General features: G+C 53.7%; 9 protein-coding genes across 9 annotated transcripts; 6 read left to right on the top strand and 3 right to left on the bottom strand.

The window, feature by feature from the left end:
• Positions 1 to 1779: 1779 nt before the first annotated feature.
• Positions 1780 to 2212, top strand: AYL99_10724 (hypothetical protein; the record flags this gene model as incomplete). Its single annotated transcript, XM_018842230.1, has 2 exons — positions 1780 to 2128; positions 2187 to 2212. 2 exons carry the CDS (start codon positions 1780 to 1782, stop codon positions 2210 to 2212), a joined length of 375 nt encoding a protein of 124 aa, XP_018688391.1.
• Positions 2213 to 2551: 339 nt separating this feature from the next.
• AYL99_10723 (hypothetical protein) lies at positions 2552 to 3772 on the bottom strand (the record flags this gene model as incomplete). Its single annotated transcript, XM_018842229.1, has 1 exon — positions 2552 to 3772. One exon carries the CDS (start codon positions 3770 to 3772, stop codon positions 2552 to 2554), a length of 1221 nt encoding a protein of 406 aa, XP_018688390.1.
• Positions 3773 to 4890: 1118 nt separating this feature from the next.
• On the top strand, positions 4891 to 7711 carry AYL99_10722 (hypothetical protein; the record flags this gene model as incomplete). Its single annotated transcript, XM_018842228.1, has 2 exons — positions 4891 to 6469; positions 6501 to 7711. 2 exons carry the CDS (start codon positions 4891 to 4893, stop codon positions 7709 to 7711), a joined length of 2790 nt encoding a protein of 929 aa, XP_018688389.1.
• A 984-nt stretch (positions 7712 to 8695) lies between these two features.
• On the top strand, positions 8696 to 11997 carry AYL99_10721 (hypothetical protein; the record flags this gene model as incomplete). The annotated part of the gene is made up of 7 exons (XM_018842227.1): positions 8696 to 8744; positions 8839 to 8895; positions 8952 to 9139; positions 9194 to 11556; positions 11612 to 11658; positions 11712 to 11795; positions 11846 to 11997. 7 exons carry the CDS (start codon positions 8696 to 8698, stop codon positions 11995 to 11997), a joined length of 2940 nt encoding a protein of 979 aa, XP_018688388.1.
• A 295-nt stretch (positions 11998 to 12292) lies between these two features.
• Positions 12293 to 13486, bottom strand: AYL99_10720 (hypothetical protein; the record flags this gene model as incomplete). The annotated part of the gene is made up of 1 exon (XM_018842226.1): positions 12293 to 13486. One exon carries the CDS (start codon positions 13484 to 13486, stop codon positions 12293 to 12295), a length of 1194 nt encoding a protein of 397 aa, XP_018688387.1.
• A 468-nt stretch (positions 13487 to 13954) lies between these two features.
• Positions 13955 to 14951, top strand: AYL99_10719 (hypothetical protein; the record flags this gene model as incomplete). The annotated part of the gene is made up of 2 exons (XM_018842225.1): positions 13955 to 14134; positions 14196 to 14951. The coding sequence occupies 2 exons, from the start codon at positions 13955 to 13957 to the stop codon at positions 14949 to 14951; spliced, it is 936 nt and encodes a 311-aa protein (XP_018688386.1).
• A 930-nt stretch (positions 14952 to 15881) lies between these two features.
• On the top strand, positions 15882 to 17958 carry AYL99_10718 (dihydroxy-acid dehydratase; the record flags this gene model as incomplete). The annotated part of the gene is made up of 3 exons (XM_018842224.1): positions 15882 to 16457; positions 16516 to 16670; positions 16722 to 17958. 3 exons carry the CDS (start codon positions 15882 to 15884, stop codon positions 17956 to 17958), a joined length of 1968 nt encoding a protein of 655 aa, XP_018688385.1.
• Positions 17959 to 18069: 111 nt separating this feature from the next.
• AYL99_10717 (hypothetical protein) lies at positions 18070 to 18750 on the bottom strand (the record flags this gene model as incomplete). Its single annotated transcript, XM_018842223.1, has 1 exon — positions 18070 to 18750. The coding sequence occupies one exon, from the start codon at positions 18748 to 18750 to the stop codon at positions 18070 to 18072; it is 681 nt and encodes a 226-aa protein (XP_018688384.1).
• Positions 18751 to 19748: 998 nt separating this feature from the next.
• AYL99_10716 (hypothetical protein) lies at positions 19749 to 20753 on the top strand (the record flags this gene model as incomplete). The annotated part of the gene is made up of 2 exons (XM_018842222.1): positions 19749 to 19799; positions 19884 to 20753. The coding sequence occupies 2 exons, from the start codon at positions 19749 to 19751 to the stop codon at positions 20751 to 20753; spliced, it is 921 nt and encodes a 306-aa protein (XP_018688383.1).
• Between the last annotated feature and the right edge of the window lie 414 nt (positions 20754 to 21167).

Raw genomic sequence — 21167 nt, 5'->3', positions numbered from 1 at the left:
ATTTTCGAGTGAATAGCCTCTGGCTGTGAGTTGTCAGTCGCAACTTGTGGTCAAAGCCGTCAAGGCTGCTTGCGCGGGTTGTCTGTCGTCAGTTCTGTGCGCCAGGACAATGGGCGCAGTTGAAATTGAATCACGTCTCGGGGCAGCAAGTAGCAAGTAATAGTGTGTGGAGCGGGGGAATTGGCCGCTGCTTCGGCCTCGATTTGTCGCGTCGCCCTTAGCGCGTTTTACACGCACCGCCCAAAAACTCACAGTGACTTGGACATTTCACTTCTCCTGACATGCTCCGAAGTACCTCGCACCCTCCCACCAATAAGGGGCTCACTGGAATTGTTTTCAAGGTTACTTCCAAGTAAGCCAGTCTATGCCTGGTGGAGAGGAGAGACACAATTGACTGTTCGTCAGGGGCTGGCCTAGAGATGGCCCTCTTAGACCGGTTCACACAGCATGCCTGCGCACTGCACAGCTCTCTGCATACCAAATGATACGCTCAAGCCCTTCTTCCCTGCTGAGAATGGGTACCCCTGATCTCTGCGAGGATAGATCGAGCAACCCAACAACAAGGTCTGCCGCCAAATCAAGCCCGAGGCCAATGCCAGCTCCGAAAACCGCTACTGCACACCCTCCCTCTGATACTATTGGCACGACCTGATCATGGAGCCTTTTGAAGAAGGAGTATTCACGACCGCCGCCGCTGGCGAAATTTTCAGTCTACCGTGGCTGCAGGACCAGCAATAGGCGCATTCGTCTATGATGAGCGAATTGCACTTGGGCGATGGTCCTGGTGGAAGGTGCCACCTCTCTCTGGAGAGAGGTTTCACAAGCCGGAGACGAGGGTTGGTTTGCCTCGTGGAAAGGAGAAAGATTAGCGGATTAGGACGGCCGGAGCACTGACACGTGCTGAAATACACACATACCACAGCTACACCATTCCTCGCCGTTACGCTACCCCGATTCAGGACCAGTATCAAGGCAATCTTGCATCCACAGCCTTCAGGTTGGTCTTCAAGGTATCGCAGCTGATGCGGTGGCTATTGTTGCTTTCCACTTCTTTATTTGCCGGCAAGCCGCATGCATTCCATTGTCAATCACACTCTGGCCCGAGTTTTTCCCACAGGCAAGCAAAACGAACAAAAACTAATGTGCAGCGGCCGTCTATACCAGGATTCATCAGAGAATGGCCTAGAACCCACGTGTATGCTGCAGTACAAAGAGTCAGTGAGCGCAACTGGGCAAACTCTCCGCGGAAGGGTTGTGCGGGAGGGCCCTTGCAGGAGAAACAAAGTCGCCCAATATCCTCAGTCAAGGATACCGGCGTGCTACTGACACCCAGACCGCACTCATTATGCTGATGCGTCAGCGTCGGGGTCTATCTGCCCCCATTTTCTCTGCAGGAAGCCTCCCAGATTTGCTTCCAACTGCCTGATGACTTTCACAAAGCGATTGTTTGCTGGTCTTGTTTGGACCGTGGAAGCAGGGTTAAAGGTGATCAACAAGACACCATGTTGAGGACAGGCTTTGAAAAGAGCCAGAAAGATATAAGAAGCGAGTGATGAAACTCCTGAAGTATCCCTCAATTTCTTCACTTAATAAGTTTTCCTTCAACATCTTCAAGACTTTGCCGTTGCTTGGAAACAGAACCCTTCCCCCCGGACCTCGATTTCAAAGCTTTACATGAAAATGGCTCAACTCATTCGAAACCGCTGCCTTTTTTGTGCTCACGCCAACACGAATACCGCAACATCATGCGAAATGTGCAATGCCTTGACTTTGCCGACGATGACACTCCAACTCGACGCAATAGAGTGGGCTCTTTTTGCCTTTGGCAGCAAGACTCTTCCCTCAAACAGACGCGTGTCAGCCACGTTCGACATCGCATATGAATCCCTCAAAGATTTCAACAGAGCGGCAATTTTCGTCTGCGGTGATGAACAAAAAGCCATGGTCATCAAGCGCCCTCATCCAGATAACGAAGGACAGACAGAAACCCTAGCATGCGTCTCACGAGTGCAGCTGCCACTAAACGGCCCGCAGCCAATGCAGGTGGACAATTTTACCGGTGCGACTGAGTTCTTGGAGGCGGCACGGCGAGCTTTGCCCAGTGACAATAAGGTAACCGCTAAAACCGGTATGTATCATCTCGGGAAGCCATTTTGATTGCATCATTGCTAATCCTGGGTCCGCAGGCTCTCTCGCCTGGCGTATGTTTTGAAGGCTGGGACAAGCTGGATATTCTCTTCAATGACGAACTTTACAACCCAAGGATTGAGAGATGTGGAATGCGGCATTGACTTTCTAACAGGTTTACATGTTCAAACATGCAAGACGCGCGAAGGGAGATAACGATTGCCGGGCATGAGGGTCTCAGGGAAACCAGAGCAGGTAAAGAGGATCAGTGTTCTGCGAAAATGTATCGAGTCAAATCAAAACGTTTGCAAAGCTTTCAAACTCCTACAGTCCCTCCCCTTGCCCTTGCGGCTGAGAGAAGAGGCCGCGAGATCATCTTCCTCTTCCCACCAAACCACAGATTACATCCCGCCGTCTTCGACCATCAACCCATAATTATAAATTCGGAATTGCTTGCCCAGGTGGAAGGCCTTTTCAGGCCACTCCTCCAATCCCACAACTTGTGCTCCGGCTTGTCTCCGCGAGCTGCAGGTCGAATCGTCTGACCGTGGGGCCGGCATTTGCAGAAGGGTGCACGATATAGTGGCTGCACATGTGGTTCATGTTTAACGACGAAAGGGACCATGGCTTCTCTGACCGCAGCCACTTTCTGCACCACGGCTCTCCAGGCAGGGGTTTCGCCTAACTCCGGATCAACCCTCTCCCAGACGCCTTCAAAAAGATCCTGCTGGTCTTCTATCCTAGCGTAGGCTTTGCACGCATACTTCTCCGCCCACCAAGGGTAGTACCCAGCTGACTCCCAGTCGAGGATGGCGACAATTTTGTCATCCTTGACCATGATATTTCTGAGGGCTAAATCCCCATGGGTCAGTACATATGGCTCTCCGCTTGGAAAGTTGTCTTTTATCTTTTGAAGTCTCTCTTCAACGACCTTTTCGTCTGAGGTTTTGAGTCTGTCAGCCAGCCCAGCGCGGAGTGTTTCTGAAAGGTCCTCCAACCACTCGTCCACTGTATGTCCGACCTTGAAACAAGTCGGCGAACTGCGCCTGTGGCAGATTCCCATGATAGTATCATCAAGTTTGTCCCCATTGACCTTTTGGGGGAAAGGCGCTGTGAACTGTCGCAGTTGTTTGAGTATATGCACCATCTGATCTCGGTAGCCGGCTTTTTGTTCGGGAGACAGCTTAGGCCAGATGGCGGACAGCATCTTGCCCTGGGCCCGAGAGATGAGCGTGAATTGTAGTGTCTCCTGAGGGTCGCTCAGTGGGATCATCTCCTTCACCAAAGGGATGTCTAGACCCGGTTGTTCTTTGAGAAATTTCCAAGTTATATGCTCATTCCCGCGATACTCGTCGTTTGGCTCATCCTTGATCAGCCACTTGGATCCAATTGACCACAAACCCGAGTTATTGCGAGCATGCACGATTTTGATCCGTGGAGAATAGCCAGAGGTGTATTGGTCGTACGTCGTCCAACCACAGGCCCAACATAGCTCAATCGGGCCCTCCTCCGGGGGGAAAACTTGGTACCCAGCTTCTCGCCATTCTGTGAGGATGTGGTCGGCAATGTTGTCACAGTGGCGTTCTGGATGGGTATAGTCGTGTTCGACTGGTTCGAACCCGTCTTCATCAAAAAAATCAATCATCGTGAAAGCTATGCGGAGCAAAGATCAGAAGTGGTAGCTTCGAGCAGGGGAGGAAAAGAGTGCGGGAAACCTAAAGGTGGTGCCAGACTTGCAAAGAGCTTGTGGCCTCTCTATATAGGAAAAGGTTGCAAAAAGAGAATCTCGGATCCGAGGAAAGGCCAGGAACAAGTTCCTGCAAGCAGCAGGTCGCTATTATTTCCCCAAGCATCTCTTCTTTGATTGAGAGACAATGCAGTATCGCGTCCATCTTTGAACAGATTAGCGGCCCGATTTTCCTGTCTGCAGACGGGTGGGTCGATGGGCGCAAACGTCCATGTATGAACGCAGTCGAGTTCAGTCACAAATACACTTGGCGAAGCCGGTACAAGCAAGACACCGGAATGAACATTAATGGGACGTACCATTGTTGAGGTATTTGCTTTGACCATGGTAAGCCCTTGCCGGAAGCGGACACTTTGTCTAGGCTCTTGGCTGTGAACCCTGCTCTATTCCGCACACGGCCACCACATGACGGTAGAAAGATACGAATATGGCAGAGTACCTTTGTCTGATACGCCGAGGCTCTATGTCGAAGCAAAGGTCTAGGTGTCCGTCGTCAGTCTGTCGTCGAACGCCATCATCTGTGCGCAAGGGTCACAGGATGCGAACAGACAAAATGCGTATGGCACCATTCGCATAGCTCGACCGAGAGATCCTCGGCAGGAGCCTGGAGCCACGTCGTCTCAAACGGCGGGGTATATGCTTTATCTGCACTCAGGGAAAGGGGATAGCTCAAGTGGACGACCTCGACTACTGGGCCCAACAGTCTTCAGATAGCTTCAATCGTCTAGTACTTGATTGGGGAGCATTCCAACGGTTGTAGGAGATGTTTCTCAGCGCAATTTCTATCCCTCGTGAATGGAGGGGAATATGAAGGAGTGAAAGACTCAACAATGGCTCGCGTCGGTGATGGATGGCGGAGATCTTCTGTAGCTTGCAGCCTTGCGAGCGGATGGTCGCCAAGAGCTGTTATCCCCGAAATAAATTTGTTATCGCCGTACGCAGGACCATATTTTCCTGCACACAACCCTAGAACGCCATCAATCTTGGAGATTCAACTATTCAACGTCTGCAGCACTATGCCTCGCCAGGCGCACGGTAGACCACTCCACGGGCCCAGATCAAATATCGCCGCCAAGAAAAAACCCTCCAAGAACCGCAGACTGAACGCCCTCGAGATTGCGGAGCGTGAACATCCCGATGAGATTAAAATTCGACAGCACCGCCTTGGGCAGGTCGACGATGAGTCTGAAGGCCCGCGCAGCAGGTCAGACATAGACGAGCGGTCGTCGAAGAGGAGGAAGCTTACCACCGCCGCTACAGATGAGGTTGATGAGGAAGGTTCGGACCTCGAGGGCAACCGATGGCATCTCGGCGTAAATGAGGAGGATGAAGATAGCGACATTGACAGCGAAGACGCCTTTGGCGCAAGTGATGAAGAACGATTTGCGGACTTCACATTTCGTGGAAGCGCTAGAACATCCTCGCAGCCCAAGCATCGCGGCAGTGCTTCGTCCGTCAACCCAGATGTAGACCTCGATGAAGAGGCTGAGGCTGGCGAAGAAAGCGGAAACACCGATGACGACCAAGACGATGACTTCGGGGACGAGGCTGTGGATTTAGCCACGGCTTGGGATATGGATGACCAGGAACAAGAGGAAGTCCCAAAAAGGCATCAAAAAACACCCATGCGGCCAACACACGACGATCATGATGTCGACGAAGGTTCCCTGTCAGAGCTCGACGATGACGAAGAATCAGATGAGGAACTCTCTCAAGCGGAGGATGAAGCCATGTCTGAATTGTCCGTCTCAGAGGACGAAGGCGATCATTCAAGGCTCCAGAATTTTGTCGAAGGGCTAGCAGGCGGCGACAAGAGCCAGACGGCCATCGAACGAAGAACCCCCCAAATGCTGCCCAATAAGCCTTCGCAGTTCGGTCTCAGCTCCGAGAAGATCTCAGCCAGTGATGTTTTACAATATATCAAAGACCCTAACCAGAGACGGGCTTTGAAAATCTTGCAGAGCAGCGCCAGCAAGGCTGACGAAATCTATAGAGGTGGCATTCCAGGCAGACTTGCCCCTCCTCTGGCAAAAAGGCAGCAAGATCGTCTTGATCGTTCTGCGGCATATGAGGAGACCAAAAAGGAACTGAGCAAGTGGATCGAAACGGTCAAGCAGAATCGCCGTGCGGAACACCTTTCATTTCCCCTCGTTGATGCTGCAGAAGCTGGTATGCTGAGCAATAAGCAACTTGGACCGACCTCTAGTGCGGAGCCTATGACTTCACTGGAGTCCACGATCCACAATATCATGATGGAAAGTGGAATGCTGCCGAGTAATAGTAGGTCCCAGGAAGCTCAAGAGCATGCCTTCGAGGAGCTGCACGAGAAGAAAATGCCACTGGCGGAAGTGCAAGCCCGCAGAGCAGAGCTGCGGCGGACACGGGATCTGATGTTTCGCGAAGAAATCCGTGCTCGGCGCCTCAAGAAGATCAAAAGCAAGGCATATCGTCGTGTCCACCGAAAAGAACGCGAGAATTTGATCCGAGAAAATCGAAGTCTGCTGGCTGCGCAGGGCTTGATCGATTCAGACGAAGAGAGGGAGAAGAACGAGCGCCGGCGTGCTGAGGAACGGATGGGCGCGCGTCACAGGGAGAGTAAATGGGCCAAAAAGTGTCAAAACCACAGGCAGAGCCGCCTGGGATGAGGACACCCGACATGGAGTAACGGATCTGGCAAGGCGAGATGAAGAACTCCGCAGGCGGATTGAGGGCAAGACCACTGCTGACTCGGACGGGTCCGATTCAGAATCTTCCGATTTCGATGGCTTCTCTGGTTCCGAAGACGAGAGACAAAAGCTAGAGACTAAACTGGACGACATCGAACGTAACGAAGTCGATACCTTCGAGACGAGGCTTGGCTCAATGGCATTCATGAGAAAAGCAGAAGCGGCGAGGAAAGCTGCCAACGAGGAAGAGATCCGCAACATACGGCGCAGTCTCCACAGTGATGACTTGCAATCGGTCGCGGAGGGTGATTACGAGCATGACAACTCAGCGGGACGTCAAAAGTTTGGCCTGGTCAACAGAGATCTTCCTGTGAAGCCTCAAACTCACGTTTCCAAGAGCGAGTTCGAGGAACGCGATTCGGAGGCCGAGCCTGAAGATACAGATCCTCGAGACCAAACGGAAGGGTTAGGTGGCGATGCACCAATAGCTATTGCGCCCATAAACAAGGAAATCACCTCAAAATCGTCGTTGAAAGGCCCAGGCGCAGCGAAGCAGAGGGCAAAATCCCACCTCAATGATGACCTGCCAAGCAAGAATCCTCTACCCGGCCGTGTCAAAGACGGTGGAGAGTCAAATAAACGGCTGATCAGGGTGCCACAAAGCGCCCTCGAAGATGATGCTGTTCCATCTGAGTCTGAGAATGAGCAAGATGATAGAGTCGCACTCGCACATGCGATCTTCACGGGTTCGGAGGACATTCGGCGGGAGTTTGCAAAAGAAAAGAGAGAAACCGTGGAGGAGGAAGGAGATCAAGTCATTGACAACGGCCTTCCGGGGTGGGGGAGTTGGACAGGCGAAGGTATCAGCAAGAAGGCTCACAACAGGGCCAAGGGACGGTTTTTGACAATGGTCAAGGGAGTCGCGGAAGACAAGCGACAAGACTCCAGACTGGAAAAAGTTATCATCAACGAAAAGCGTGTCAAGAAGAACGGCAAATATCTGGCCAGCGAGCTACCCCATCCATTCGAGTCACGACAACAGTATGAGCGGTCGCTTCGCCTGCCTTTGGGGCCTGAATGGACGACAAAGACAACATTCCAGGACAGCACGAAGCCACGCGTGTTGGTCAAGCAGGGCATCATTCGGCCCATGGCACGACCTCTGGCATAGGGACATCGAGATACATTGCGAGTAGCATCAACGAAAGCGGAATCCAGAAGAAGAATCCACCTCATGTCGAGTCAGTGCCTCGAGTCACAAGAGAAGACGAACTCCTTGTTTGCAGAGCAGATGTTAGAACTGTTGTGCCGGACTTGACCGGCTTATCCCCGGAGAAACCCCCGGTGACTGATCTTGGCATCCGGTACGTGATCGCATCTATAACATCGTCTACAGACGACTCCTTTTTCTCCATCAACTTGGAACAACACCCCAGCACCACTTGCCGTCGGTGTCGCTGCCCTCGCCCTTTCCATATTGCCGCAACTATCTACGTACAGAGCTCTCCCAGATCTTTGCTTCCATGCAGGAAGTAACGATGAAAGGCATCTCAAAAGGTCAAGGCATCATGTGTCTCTCCCCCAACTTCGTCCTGGACCATGCTATCTCCCTACTCTTTCTTAAACCCTGATCCACCTATACGTCTTCTCAGCCCTCATTCCTAGCTATAATTTATTCTTTTGCCGCGTTTTCGTATTCATTTCCTCTGCAAAAAAAACCCCCTGCAGCCGTCTCGTCTCGCCCTGAAGACCAAGCAGCTGCACAGATCGCCTACTTCGCCGTGCATGTCCGCGCGAAATCCCACGAATCTTGCCCTGGTATGTTGGACCCCCGTTTCCCGCTCCCCTACGTGCTGTCTCGATGGGGAAAAGTGTTTTGTTCGCCATGTTCCCTCTTCCCCTTGGCCTTGTCCTATAGCTGCCCTGTCTCCTGTTTGTTGAAGAGCAGGGCTACTGTTATTCTGCTATATCCCATAATTTATGAACATCAAAAGTATAGGAGCACACTCATTGATCAACAGGCACACGATCCTTGCTCTTTTACAACACATCTGCATCCAACAATTCGTTCTTTACTGGCATACCCATTGAGCAGGATACGATTTTTCTTTCCTCTATCGTAATACTCACTAGCTATGGTCCATATCTGCTGACAATGGTTCAGGTGCTGTTCGCTACGGCCCTTCCTGTTCTTCGATTTGTCGGTCCGTCGAGATCCCTGGAACAACCTGAACGCGATCAAGGTGGTTAAGATATCTACAGTGGCGGATAACTAACGTCATCCTCCTATTATCCCAGGTGCTGATGCAACTCTTACCACTGGCAAATTACCTCAATACACGCCTTCGATACGAGGTCTCCTTCTTTTTCGCTCGGCAAGGAATATTCACGGTGTTGACATAGCGTTCTAGGTGACGCTTCCGATTCCCACAATGTACTCGCCGCCTATGGCGCAGCCGTCCAATCACAAAACTATTCGTCTGCGATTACCTTTGGCGATCCGCATCTAAGTATCCAGACCATCACCATCACTGCATTGCCTTCCTCCCAAGTTCCAACAACGACTTCTGCGAGCCAAAGCTTTCCAGACACAACCGGAGTGGGTTTTGTGGCCTTTTCTACCTCCATTTCTTCAGATTGCTAATTGGTTTAGTCATTGATCACGACTCTCGAAACCGAGGGAAATCCTCCTGTACTGCCTTTCCCCACAAGTGTGCAGACTGTTGCATCGCCTACATTGCAACCTTTGAATGGCACTGCTCCTTTTGGCAATTCAACAGTGATTAGTGCACAGAGCACCGTGACCGAGACCATCACATTGCCATTGACAACTTTCGAAAGCCTCTCGACTACGCAGACCGTGGCAACACTGGCCGTTGAGACGACTGCAGTCATAACCGCTGTCACGGTGCTCAATACCACTATTACCGCCGATGGGTCAATCATAGCAACATCATCAGCGGGCACAACGGTCTTTACCACAACTGGGACGGCACTCGTCGTGACCACTTTGGCTGCGTCGTCAACCGTGACGGGGACGGTAGCCACTACCTTGACAGCGGCTCTCGGTTCCATCTCAAGTTTCCCCACGGCCAGTTCGACCTGCTTGGTGAGCATGGGTTGCTCTGGACAGGACATATTTCAGCCGGTTGAACTGGGGCAACCTCCCAACAATATCGAACAAAGAGGTGGGCATCCCGTTCCGCGGCTTGGGATTGTTGATATTGGCGGCCCTATCGAGACAAACAAATTCTACGAAAACTTCGTGCTGGGTTCCCAAGGTTCTCCCAGCTTTGTGATGCCATACTCCCTATCTTGGAGCAAGGGTAGCGGGAATGCCTTGAGTTGGGGAATGGCGATTTCGCATCTTGACGACAGTCAGAAGAATTTTGGGCCGAATAATACTGCTATCCCTGGTGCACCGGCCTCCTACTACATTAATGGGCTCGGGATTCAGTCGATGATCCTATCCGCCGTCGAACTTGGTTCAAATACAGTTCTGACCTCGGATTCCTTGTTGGCGTTCTCTGCAAATATCCACCTTCAGCCGTCAGCAGGCTCACCGTCAGTGCTTACCATGCCAGTGGTCCAGGGCATGGCATTTGTCACTGGGCAGTACGTCGATCTGCAGCCAGCAATCCAAAGCAGTGTTTTTTTCCGCAGTGTTGCCGCAGCGGGCGAGCCGAAACCGGGTGTTTTCAAATACAGAGTGACTCTAGAGGACGGCAAATTGTGGCTGATATATGCCATTCCAGCCAACGGACTCACCCCCAATTTCCAGCTCATCTCAAGTACGTTACTCCGAGGCTTGCCAAATTGGTACGGAGATATACAAGTTGCGAAGCTCTCTAATAGTAGTTTGGAGTCTATCTATGATGATGCGGCCGGCGCCTATCCTACAGCTGGGCATATCTCGGGCTTCGCACAGAACACGACTGCTCAGTACAGTCTGTCCTGGTCCAAGGGCGGGGCTTTTTCAAGCAACACGACTCTTCTCATGTTTGCGCTGCCACATCACCGTGAGTCCTTTGACTCCTTTACCCAATGCAATATCACGGCCGTTGAGCTGGCCACCACAACCAAGGGCAACGCAACAGCTGTTGTGGGCGACTATTGGATATTAGAAGAGCGCAACCTACCAGTCTCTCTGGGATTTGCGCCCTGGCGACCATGTCACGCAACGAGCTCCCAAGGCATGGGTTCCCTCTCACCTGCGGCGCTTTCCGTCATACAAAATGTCTCTGCAACTGAAGCCTCTCAGAATATGTCAATCCAAACAAACCTCAACAGTATGTATTACAGCGGAAAAGCTCTGAGCAAATTCGCCCAGCTTGTCTATACCATGCATGATCTCGCAAATCAGCAAGATCTGGCAAACGCTGCGTTACTTGAGCTTGAAAGCTGCTACGAGGTTTTCGCAAATAACCAACAACAGTATCCATTGATCTACGACACCGACTGGAAGGGCCTTGTTTCCTCAGCAAGTTATGTAACGGGCGACCCCGGTGTAGACTTTGGGAACTCGTACTACAACGATCACCATTTTCACTATGGCTATTTCCTCCATGCCGCTGCTGTCATCGGTTATCTCGATCCCGCATGGCTCAATCAAAACAAGGACTATGTGAACGCCTTGGTTCGCGACGTCTCCAATCCGAGCGCTCTGGATCAGTATTTCCCGGTCTTCCGATCTTTTGATTGGTATCATGGACATTCTTGGGCGAAAGGGCTTTTTGAATCTGGGGATGGTAAGGATGAAGAATCTTCTTCTGAGGATGCTATGTTTGCATACGGGCTGAAAATGTGGGGCAAGACGGTGGGCGATGCCTCGATGGAAGCCCGTGGCAATCTGATGCTCGCTGTTCTGGCACGGAGTCTGCACAACTATTTCCTAATGACATCGGACAATACCAACCAGCCTGCGTGTTTCATTGGCAACAAGGTCACGGGCATTCTGTTCGAGAACAAGGCAGACCATGTCACCTACTTCGGCACTGATCTGAGCTATGTTCAAGGGTATGTCACCCTGTTTGCTTCATTTCCTGCTGGCCACATTGCTGAAGACTTGCAGCATCCACATGATTCCTCTCATGCCTTTCTCGACATTGACTCGGACAGGTTAGTGCTTCGACCAACCGAAGCCGCGCAACAAACTGACTGGTCCGTGACAGAGCAATTCGTAACAGAGGAATGGATCACATATTTTGCAGACGGCGCCGTGCGACAAGCTACAGACATTGCTGGTGGCTGGAAAGGTGAGCCGGACTTGGACTATCGAACGGCGTGCGATACTAACGACCCTCAGGCATCGTATACGCGAATTTAGCGATCATTAACCCCACAGCAGCGTACAATTTCTTCACTCAGCCTAATTTTGACATGGGTTGGATCGACGGCGGAGCGTCCCTCACGTGGTACATCGCACTAAGTGCTTTATTAGGAGGTGCGTCGTCATAGATCGGGCTGCAATGGGAAAGAGTTCGACCGCGGTCTGCGGTTGGAAAGGGAGCACCACGGAGGCGGCCAACACCAAAGTGTGTCAAAGATGGCAATGGCCAGAGGTAGGGCTGGGAAACAGTAGCGGCACTGCGTCAGGACTCATGCGAGGATCTGAGTTACGCACAGGTTGAGGTCTGTATGACGAGTGTCTTGCTGCTGCAAGCTGATCAGTAGCCCTCTTGCCTTCAGTCCAACTGTCTCCATTCGTCTTACTCATTGTCTGTCGCGCAAGTGCCGTCTCTCAGATCTCTCCTCAGGAACCAAACAAAAGCCTCGCTTGCCTCTCTTTCAAGGATTCCGACATCTTCTGCTCACTTTTCTCCATCTCAAGCCGCGACATACCGTCGTCCCAGTAAAAGACTAATCCAGAGTTCGCAGCTGCCTTGGTACCGGGAGTCGTAATCTTCACAAAGGGGGTCTGTTTCAATATCACGCGGGAGAGTAACCTCCGGAGAAGTCGAGGCGTGATCTCATGAGGACGACCGTGGCGCCAATCCGTGAGGCGGGGGCCCGGCCGTGGACCTTCCAATATCAGGCGGGATGAACTGTCGAGTGCACTTTGCGCCATGTCCTCGGGCGAGATTTGTGCCGGAGTCCGGCGCGGGATAAACGGTTCCATCTCCCGCCGCCCGCTCACAAGATCATGAAGCTCTCGGTACTCATCTTCCGGCAGCGGAGGCATCGCGGCCTTGATGTTGTGGTTGTACCATTTTACACGCAGATTTTTGTACCGCGATTGGGGGAGCGGTTGCCCCCATATGGTTGTCTTGGGTGGGTTGAATCTTGCCTTGGCTTTGAGATGCGCCCCAACGCGCGTGAAGTAGACTTGTTCGCTGGCTTGAGACGTGACCAGGGCGAGGAGGCGTGGGGGAAGCTCGAGTTTCCATTTTTCTCGAGGCGGATCTCGCTTCTCGGGAGGAACAGGAGCGGCAGCGGGGGCGGCGGACACGGAGGTAGTGCCTCCCGTTTTTGCGACTGTAGGCTGTAAGGACGGGTATAATGTGTGCTCTCCTGTGCTGATCCCGGTGGATTGCTCGTCTGCGTCGTCCCTCCGTATTTCATCGAGGGCTGGATCAGAGCCAGTGGGAGAGATAGCACCTGCCAACGGCTGTCCCCCGTCGGCGATATCTTGGGCGTTCGTGACTTTTGAGTGCCGTACTTCACCTTCAGAGGCTGAGGACACGGGGTGTAGGAAGTCTGCCAGAAGCTCATATTTCCTCGGTCCCTTTCTTCCATAGGTCATGCGCAGAATGTTCTCCAGCGGAGTAATATATCCTTGATTCGCATGGCGCAGCGTCGAGGCCAGCTTCCTCGCCTGGTGGAGCAATCGAGTCACTTTCTCAGGGGCCACGTCTCGGCCACCGTGGGGTTTGCGACTTCTGCCTCCACCACTAGGATGTGCCCGGGGTATCCAGCGACGGAAACCGTCCACGGCGAACTTTCTCATGTAGGCCCGACATCGTGGGAGTGGCAGGTAGGAGCATTCTCGCAGGCAAGCGCGGTAGATGTGGAGGGGGTTGGTTTCGGGGGGAGGCATTCACATGGTCAGTAGAGGAGAAGGAAAAAAGGAGTGGATGGACGTTGCTGATACAAAAGATGAGCTTGGTGAACTACAACAGTCAGGTTGAATATAACATAAACTGAAATAGGTGAAATAATAATAATATAATATGAGCGGATGAAGTCCAAATGGAATGGAAAATATTGACCAATGAGCGGTCACGATGTACGGAGTCGAAAACGCACGCGCCGTTGAGACTGTTAAGGCGGCATGACACTCGTCCCAAAACGACAATTGGTTTTTCGGATTCTCGTTCTTCTCCTCTGCTCTTCCGTTGCACTTCAGCATTGCAGGGAGCCCATGACCTTATAGCCTGGGGAAAGCAAAGGGCGCCAGGACCCTCCGACAGTCGCCATGGTCAAGCCTTCGCCTCAATTATGCGCCCGCCTGCGCTTCACCACTAAGCAGGTTGGCCGTGGATTCTACCGGGGAAATCGAGCTGGTGCAATGGGTGCTCACACCGAATACGGTCGGTATGTGATTGACTGGCGGAAGACGGTGCATTATAACATGCCCGAGATGAAAGACTTTCCAGTAAGCTCCTGGCGGCAACATCCTGCGAGATTCAGTCACTAATTGTTGGCCGCCCAACTAGCTTACACCCTTCGTGACGATGGAGATGGAACCGAAAAGCAGAGCCGAAGATCGCCCCGACGGGACGACGTACGTACCGGATCGGGTCGATGCGCTGGAATTTCTGCGAACGTGGAAAAAAATTAATCCTCTCGAGTACGACGGCATTGTCGCTCATCAAGAAGAAGAGCGCCGACGCTTTGCGGCCGCAACAATTGAGCAAAACCGCGAGGAGGCGCAGGAGCAGGCCCGGCAGGAGGCTCAGCAGGAGGCCCAACAGTGGGCCCGAGAACAAGGTCAACAGCAGACCAAGAAGCAGATTCAGAAGCAAGTACAACAGCAGACACGATCTCTCCACACCTCCAGGCGATTGCGGACGCCGGCCCAGGCCCCTGTGGCCCCAGAACAGCCCGACCAACCCGTAAAGGAGTGGAGTCAAATGTCCAGGGCGGAAAAGAAGGGCCTGGTCAATCAAGCTACCACATCGGAATTACGCCAGCTCAAAAGAGAGCGCAAGGGCCACAAGATCACCCAACAGGAGAAAAAGGAAACAAAGAAAGACATCAAAGGGCGGCTACGACGAGAACTCATCGGCGAAGGTATATTCCAGGACGAGAAGGAGCTTCAAAAACTTCTGACCGAAGAAGGCCGGCGGAGGAAGCGAGCCGGGCTGCCTCGTGCGACGGACGAAGAGAAGAGTCGGTTTCTAGAAGGTTTACAGCGCAAGCCCGAGTCAAGAGGGTTGTTCGACAGGATATTTGGTGGAGGAAAGCAGTGAGCAGCGACTTCCAGCGCCATGTCCAGATCGGTCAACTGTGTTAGGGTACATGCGAATGCCTATACCTGTTCAATGAAGAATCCAGGATATGGACCCAGCATGCATTGAGCCTCTCCCGCTGCCGCCGAGTGGTTCCAACGGAGGAACGGTCTGAGTCGTTGCCCACACACCAGACATACTTGCCTGAAGGCCTCCAAATGTGAAGCCTGTGGTCCGCTTCAACGAAAGACCGAACCCGGGCAACAATCCGAAGGAAGAGACTTTTGCGATTCGAACACTGTGTCTCAGGGGTAGGTGAGCCTGGAGTGCACCGTATCCCTATGTATTATATGGCTGGTGGGATGTGTGGTGGAATAGGTTCAACCACTGTAGGTTGCTTCTTTATGGTGGTGCTCGCGATATAAAAAGCATCGCCAGGACTTTTGTTATCCCGGTGCCGAAACTACGCTTCTTCACCCATGTTTTCGTACATAACGGAGCTATGCTATCCCACAATTTACCAAAAGTGAACTACCTGTCTACTCGTCCGTTCTTGAGGGTCCCGGCCATCGGACCGTCCACATCGCTAATTGAACCTTCAGACAAGACTGAACGATATCGCAGCGCTAAATGAATCATCGAAGCTTTCATCCCCCGTCTGGCATGGGCTAGCTTTCTCAGGCAGCGGAAATGTCACCCCTACCTCCTCGGCGCACATATGGAAACCAGATCCGGGGGTCCATGGATCAGGGGCCGTGATACAAAGTGCGGAATTTGAGCCATCTTCCTGGGCGTCTGACAGCGCTCCCTACCGGCAGTTGACTGCCCAAAACCGTTCGGGTTTTGTTCGAGGTTTAAAGCTTCCTCACGAGGCCATGGTCATGGAATCAGGGCATGTGTGCTTGTACCAGCACACTGACCATTTGAGCCAAGCTTGTCTATACTGGGGAAATGACCGAGTCGTGCCAGAATGAGTGCAGTCAGCCCTGCACCGGGCAAAATGATACACCGGATATTGAAGACTTCCGGACAGAAATCAAGTCACTGAAGCAACGAAACGAAGAATTGGTACAGAAACTTTCCGACCTTGCGTGTACTAGGAGGACCGCCTCCTCATCTCGACCTTTGCGTTCCGAAAACTGGTTCTCCAACGACGGAGAGCCAGCCCTCAGTACTCTGTATGCAGACCGATATCTGAACTTCGGGTTGACTACCGAGGAGCTGATGTCCAAGAAACCCGTCATTGGAATCGCCCAGTCAGGATCTGACTTGTCGCCTTGCAATCGATATCACGTCCAGACGGCCAAGAGGGTGCGTGAAGGCATCATCGCCGCTGGAGCGATCCCACTCGAGTTTCCGACCCACCCGATTCAAGAGAGCTCAAGAAGGCCGACGGCGACGCTGGATAGGAATCTCGCGTATCTTGCGCTGGTGGAGATTCTCCATTCCTACCCTCTGGACGGCGTCGTCTTGTTGACTGGCTGTGATAAAACCACGCCGGCTTGTTTAATGGCCGCTGCCACAGTGGTGGGTTTCCCAGCATTTCTGACAAAAAATACAAGTCTCATCTGTTTACCCCCATTAGAATATTCCTGCCATCTGCCTGAATGTCGGGCCAATGCTCAATGGGAGGAGGAATACGGATCTCATTGGCACTGGGACCATTCTGTGGCGGGCGAGAGAGCTGAAAGCAGAAGGCATCATCGACGATGCGGAATTCTTCGACATGGTGACTTCGGGGTGAGCTTGTCAGTCCAACCGGCGAGAAACCTCGCTAACGAGCTTCTTCAGAACTCCATCCGCGGGACATTGCAATACGATGGGTACAGCTTCGTCCATGAACGCGCTGGCCGAGGCGCTGGGGATGGCGTTGCCCGGGTCAGCGGCCATCCCGGCAGTCTACCGCGAGAGACTTCAGTGTGCGTACAAAACAGGCCAGCAAATTGTCGAAATGGTCCATTCGAACCGCAAGCCGAGTGATATCATGACGCGCGAGGCGTTTGAAAATGCCATCGTGGTCAATAGTGCGATCGGCGGGAGCTCCAACTGCCCAATCCACCTGATCGCTATTGCCCGACATATGGGCATAACTCTGGATCTGGACGACTGGGACCGCGTGGGGTATCCTATCCCTCTTCTCGTCAATGTCCAACCAGCCGGCGAGATGTTGTGTGAGGAATATCACCACGCTGGGGGACTTCCCGCAGTTATGGCCGAACTGTTGGACGCGGGAAAACTCCACGCAAACGCATTGAGTTGTACCGGTCGCACGGTGGGAGAAATCGTGAAGGGGAAATTCTCCTGGGATCGGAAGACCATTCGACCCTATGGCGATCCGTTGAAGAAGAACGCCGGCTTCCTCCACCTGAAAGGCACGTTATTTGACTCGGCTATCATGAAGACGTCGGTCATCTCGGAGGAATTCGAGGCCAAATTTCTCCGGAACCCCTCACATCAGCCCGGCACATTTGCCGCGTTCGAATGTCACGCCCGCGTGTTCGATGGGCCTGAGGACTACAACGAGCACTTGGAGGACGACGACGACGACGACGGCTCCATGGATGATCGGACGGTGCTCGTGATGCGCGGGGCTGGCCCGATTGGCTACCCCGGCGCGCCGGAGGTGGTCAACATGCACGCCCCCGGACGACTGCTGCAATCCGGGGTGCGGTTCCTGCCATGCATTGGCGACGGGAGGCAGTCAGGAACGTCGGGTTCTCCGTCCATCTTACACGCCTCCCCGGAGGCGGCTGTCGGAGGGAATCTGGCGATCCTGCGCACGGGAGACACGTTACGCATCGATCTGGAGGCCCGGCGGGTGGATCTGATGCTGTCCGACGAGGAGATCCGGAGCAGAAGAGCCACGATGGCGGGCAAGATGGAGGAGCTGACGGCGCCCAGCCAGACCCCATGGCAGGACATCTTTCGGCGTGAGGTCGGCCAGTTGAGTGACGGCATGGTCCTCGAGAGTGCCGTCAGCCATCAGAGAGTAGCGGATCACTTTGCTGTGCCTCGACATAATCACTAGACACCGGAGTCCCAGTCTGGTCCTATCATCAAGGAAGACGTCTTACAATTCCAGAAGTACCGACATGTCCTGACATGGGCCTGTTACTTGATCTATTCTTTTTTTTTTGTTCTACTTGAGGCCCCCCGTGAGCAGAATATTCTGGCCCGTCAGGTATCCCGTCGTACAAATCATCTCGACCACGTTGGCACATTCCTGCGGCGTGCCTAACCTGCCCACGGGGATGTTCTTGACGTCGCCGGGCGTGCCTTTCAACATGCTCTCATCCGGGATCAGGCCCGTGCCCCCGATCACGGCGGGCGCGAGGCTGTTGACCGTGATGCCGTGTCTGGCGTGCTTGGTTGCAAGGTTTCTCATCATGCCGTTCATACCGGCCTTGGACGCGGCGTAGTGGCACCCGTTGATGCCCCCTCCTTCGGCGGCGATGCTCGACACAAACACGATGCGCCCCCAGCCCTGCTCCATCATCGCCGGCAGCGCCAACTTGACCAGCAGGAATGTCGCTCGCAGGTTGACGGCGATGGTCCGGTCGAACTCCTCCAGCGACACGTCCGCGATGTTGGGGATCACCTTGGCGTATCCGGCGTTGGCGACGAGGACGTCTGGCCGCTTGCCGTGGACGTGCTGGATCTCGACGAAGAGCCGGTCGATTTCGTCCGTGGACTCTAGGTTGACTTGGTGCGCCGAGATCTGCCGTCTTCCTGCTCCTGGAGGAAGGTCCTGGGATTCCAGCTCCCGCGTCAATTCGTCCAGACTGGCTTTCCCCGTCGAGAAGGTCAGGGCGAGAGCCATCCCGCGGGCCCAAAGAGCGCGTGCACAGCTCGAGCCGATCCTGTGTCCCAAACATCAGATCCTCATTGAACTATTCTTCCGACGAGAAGATAAAAAACGTGGACGAGAGAGGGAGGCTGGTTGGGCTCAATGACTAACCCCCCAGAAGCACCAGTGATCAGGGCGAGCCGATGCTCCAGACGATTGTCGACTGTCATGTTTTGGCTGTGGTCTCTGATTTGGGATTTCGTCCTCCTCTGTGAGTGTGAGTACTTGGTCACCGATTTCCTTCTACGATGCCGAGGGGAGGTCCTGTGTGTGTGTCAAGCACTCGAGCAGATTTCAAGTCACAGTTTTGGCGAAGAGATGGAACTATCAGCACCGTGATATAAAGGCGCCATTATTGCATTGCCACGGGACATGCGTACGGGACGGAAAGCGACGGCTCATTCATTCATAGGCCGTGTGTCTACTCTCGCTCTCGCTCCGTGAACCAGCCTGACGGGGGCGGAACAAAGTTTTGATAGAACGAGACATCTCTGTTGACGTTGCAGGTGAAGATAAGCGAAAGTTGGGCTTTTCCAACTCCGTTAACGGCCCGAGAACCATGGAAAAATGCTCTCGGTAGCTTTTGGTTCCGGATGGGATGGTCTCCGCTCCGCCAGAACGAATCCCCGGTCTTTCCACCGGAGTGGTTCCTTGCGACCTCATCCGCGGAGTGTCCGCGAAGGTAAAGAACTTCGCTACACTGCACACCATGGCTGCGAGCTGAGACTGTTTTGGCGTCGGTCGCTCCGTGGTCGCATCAGGTCCCCTCGACGCCATGCAAGGAGAAAACAGCGAGGCTTGGTTGGCTGTGCAAAAATAGGGCGTGTGTGGCAGCGTATGTGTACCACCTATGGCAGCCAACTTATCACCCCCCTTGTGCCTGTTATCTTCCTGTCTGTATGTCGAGCCATAGCAAGAACCTCCCGACCGTTCAATAATATCTCGCTCTCGCTCTCGCGTGGCGGTCAAGCATGGCGTCGACGACGGTCGTGGCCTGGATTGGCCTGGGAAACATGGGCTCGGTGAGCAGAACACATTCCCCTCTCTCTGTGTGTGGGCACGATGCAACTGGGGTCCACTAATTTTCAGCGTCATCGCTTTCATAGGGGATGTGTAAGAACATTGCAGAAAAGGCCAATCTGTCACACCCTCTCTTGATCTACGACATCGTGGAGGAGAGGACACGCGGCATCCACGAACGACTCGGGCCGCAGCGCACGACCATCGCGCAGTCCATCGCCGACGCCACCTCCCAGGCCGACGTCGTCTTCTTCTCGGTCCCCAACGACGACGCGGTCCGGGCGGTGATGGACCAGATCCTGGCGGCCGGCGTCGCGGGCAAGGTCGTGGTCAACTGCAGCACCGTGCATCCGGACACAAGCACACAGGAGGCCGCCGCCGTGCGCGCGGCTGGGGGCAGCTTCGTCGCGTGCCCGGTGTTTGGCAGCGCCAAAATGGCCGAGGCGGGACAGATCGTCGCCGTGCTGGCGAGCGACGCCCCCGACGCCCTGGACAAGATCAAGCCCCTGTGCAAGGGCGTCATTGCGAGAGATGCGATCGACGTGTCCTCCGCCCGAGAGGGTCCCCTGCTCAAGATCATCGGCAACATGTTCGCGCTGAACGTGGTGACCGCGCTGGCGGAGGGCCACGTCCTGGCCGAAAAGGCCGGGCTGGCACCCGCGCAGTTCCACCGCTTCGTCCAGACGCTGTTCCCGGGCCCGTGCGCCGCGTACTCCGAGGCCATGCTGAACGGTAGCTACCATCGCAACGAGAAGCCCCAGGCCCCGGCCCTCCTGGCCAAGAAGGACGCCGGCTACGCCCAGCGCCTGGCTACTGAAGCAAGTGTCCGCCTGCGCACGCTCGAGGTCGCTCAGCATTACGTCGACGCCGTGTTGCGCCAGAAAGGGGACGACGGGGAGATGGCTGGCGTGTATGGCGCCGCGCGACTGGAGGCTGGGCTGCTGTATGAAAATTGATAATGGTATTTTGATTAGGCTCATAGCAGTTAGAAATCAAAGGCTACGAACAGCATTGAAACAGTGGACAAAGGCACCGTTCGATTTCTCTCCAGCCCGGCTAGTTAACGCGAGACATCTCGAACTATATGGGCCCGTTGATAGGTACAACAGCAAGGTCAACATACAACAATATCTGGCAAGGCCCATGCCCGACAACACCCGGATCCTCGAGGAGGTTCCCAGCACCGTCCTTGAGGGCAGTTCCTCTATCTACCCTACGTCGAGCCGATATTTCCACACGTTCATGAATTGTTTGTATATGTATTGGAACGATTGTGACTCTATCGACTATCCACCAACTCTGCTGTTTTACAAGAAGATGTAAGCCCCTGTGTATTCGAATTTCCTCCGAGTGCGGACCGCAATCCTACC

The sequence above is a fragment of the Fonsecaea erecta genome, assembly GCF_001651985.1.
Source record: "Fonsecaea erecta strain CBS 125763 chromosome Unknown Scaff12, whole genome shotgun sequence".
Lineage (NCBI taxonomy): Eukaryota > Fungi > Ascomycota > Eurotiomycetes > Chaetothyriales > Herpotrichiellaceae > Fonsecaea > Fonsecaea erecta.
The sequence above is the reverse complement of the archived record's forward strand: the minus strand, read 5'-3'. Positions and strand labels throughout refer to the sequence as shown.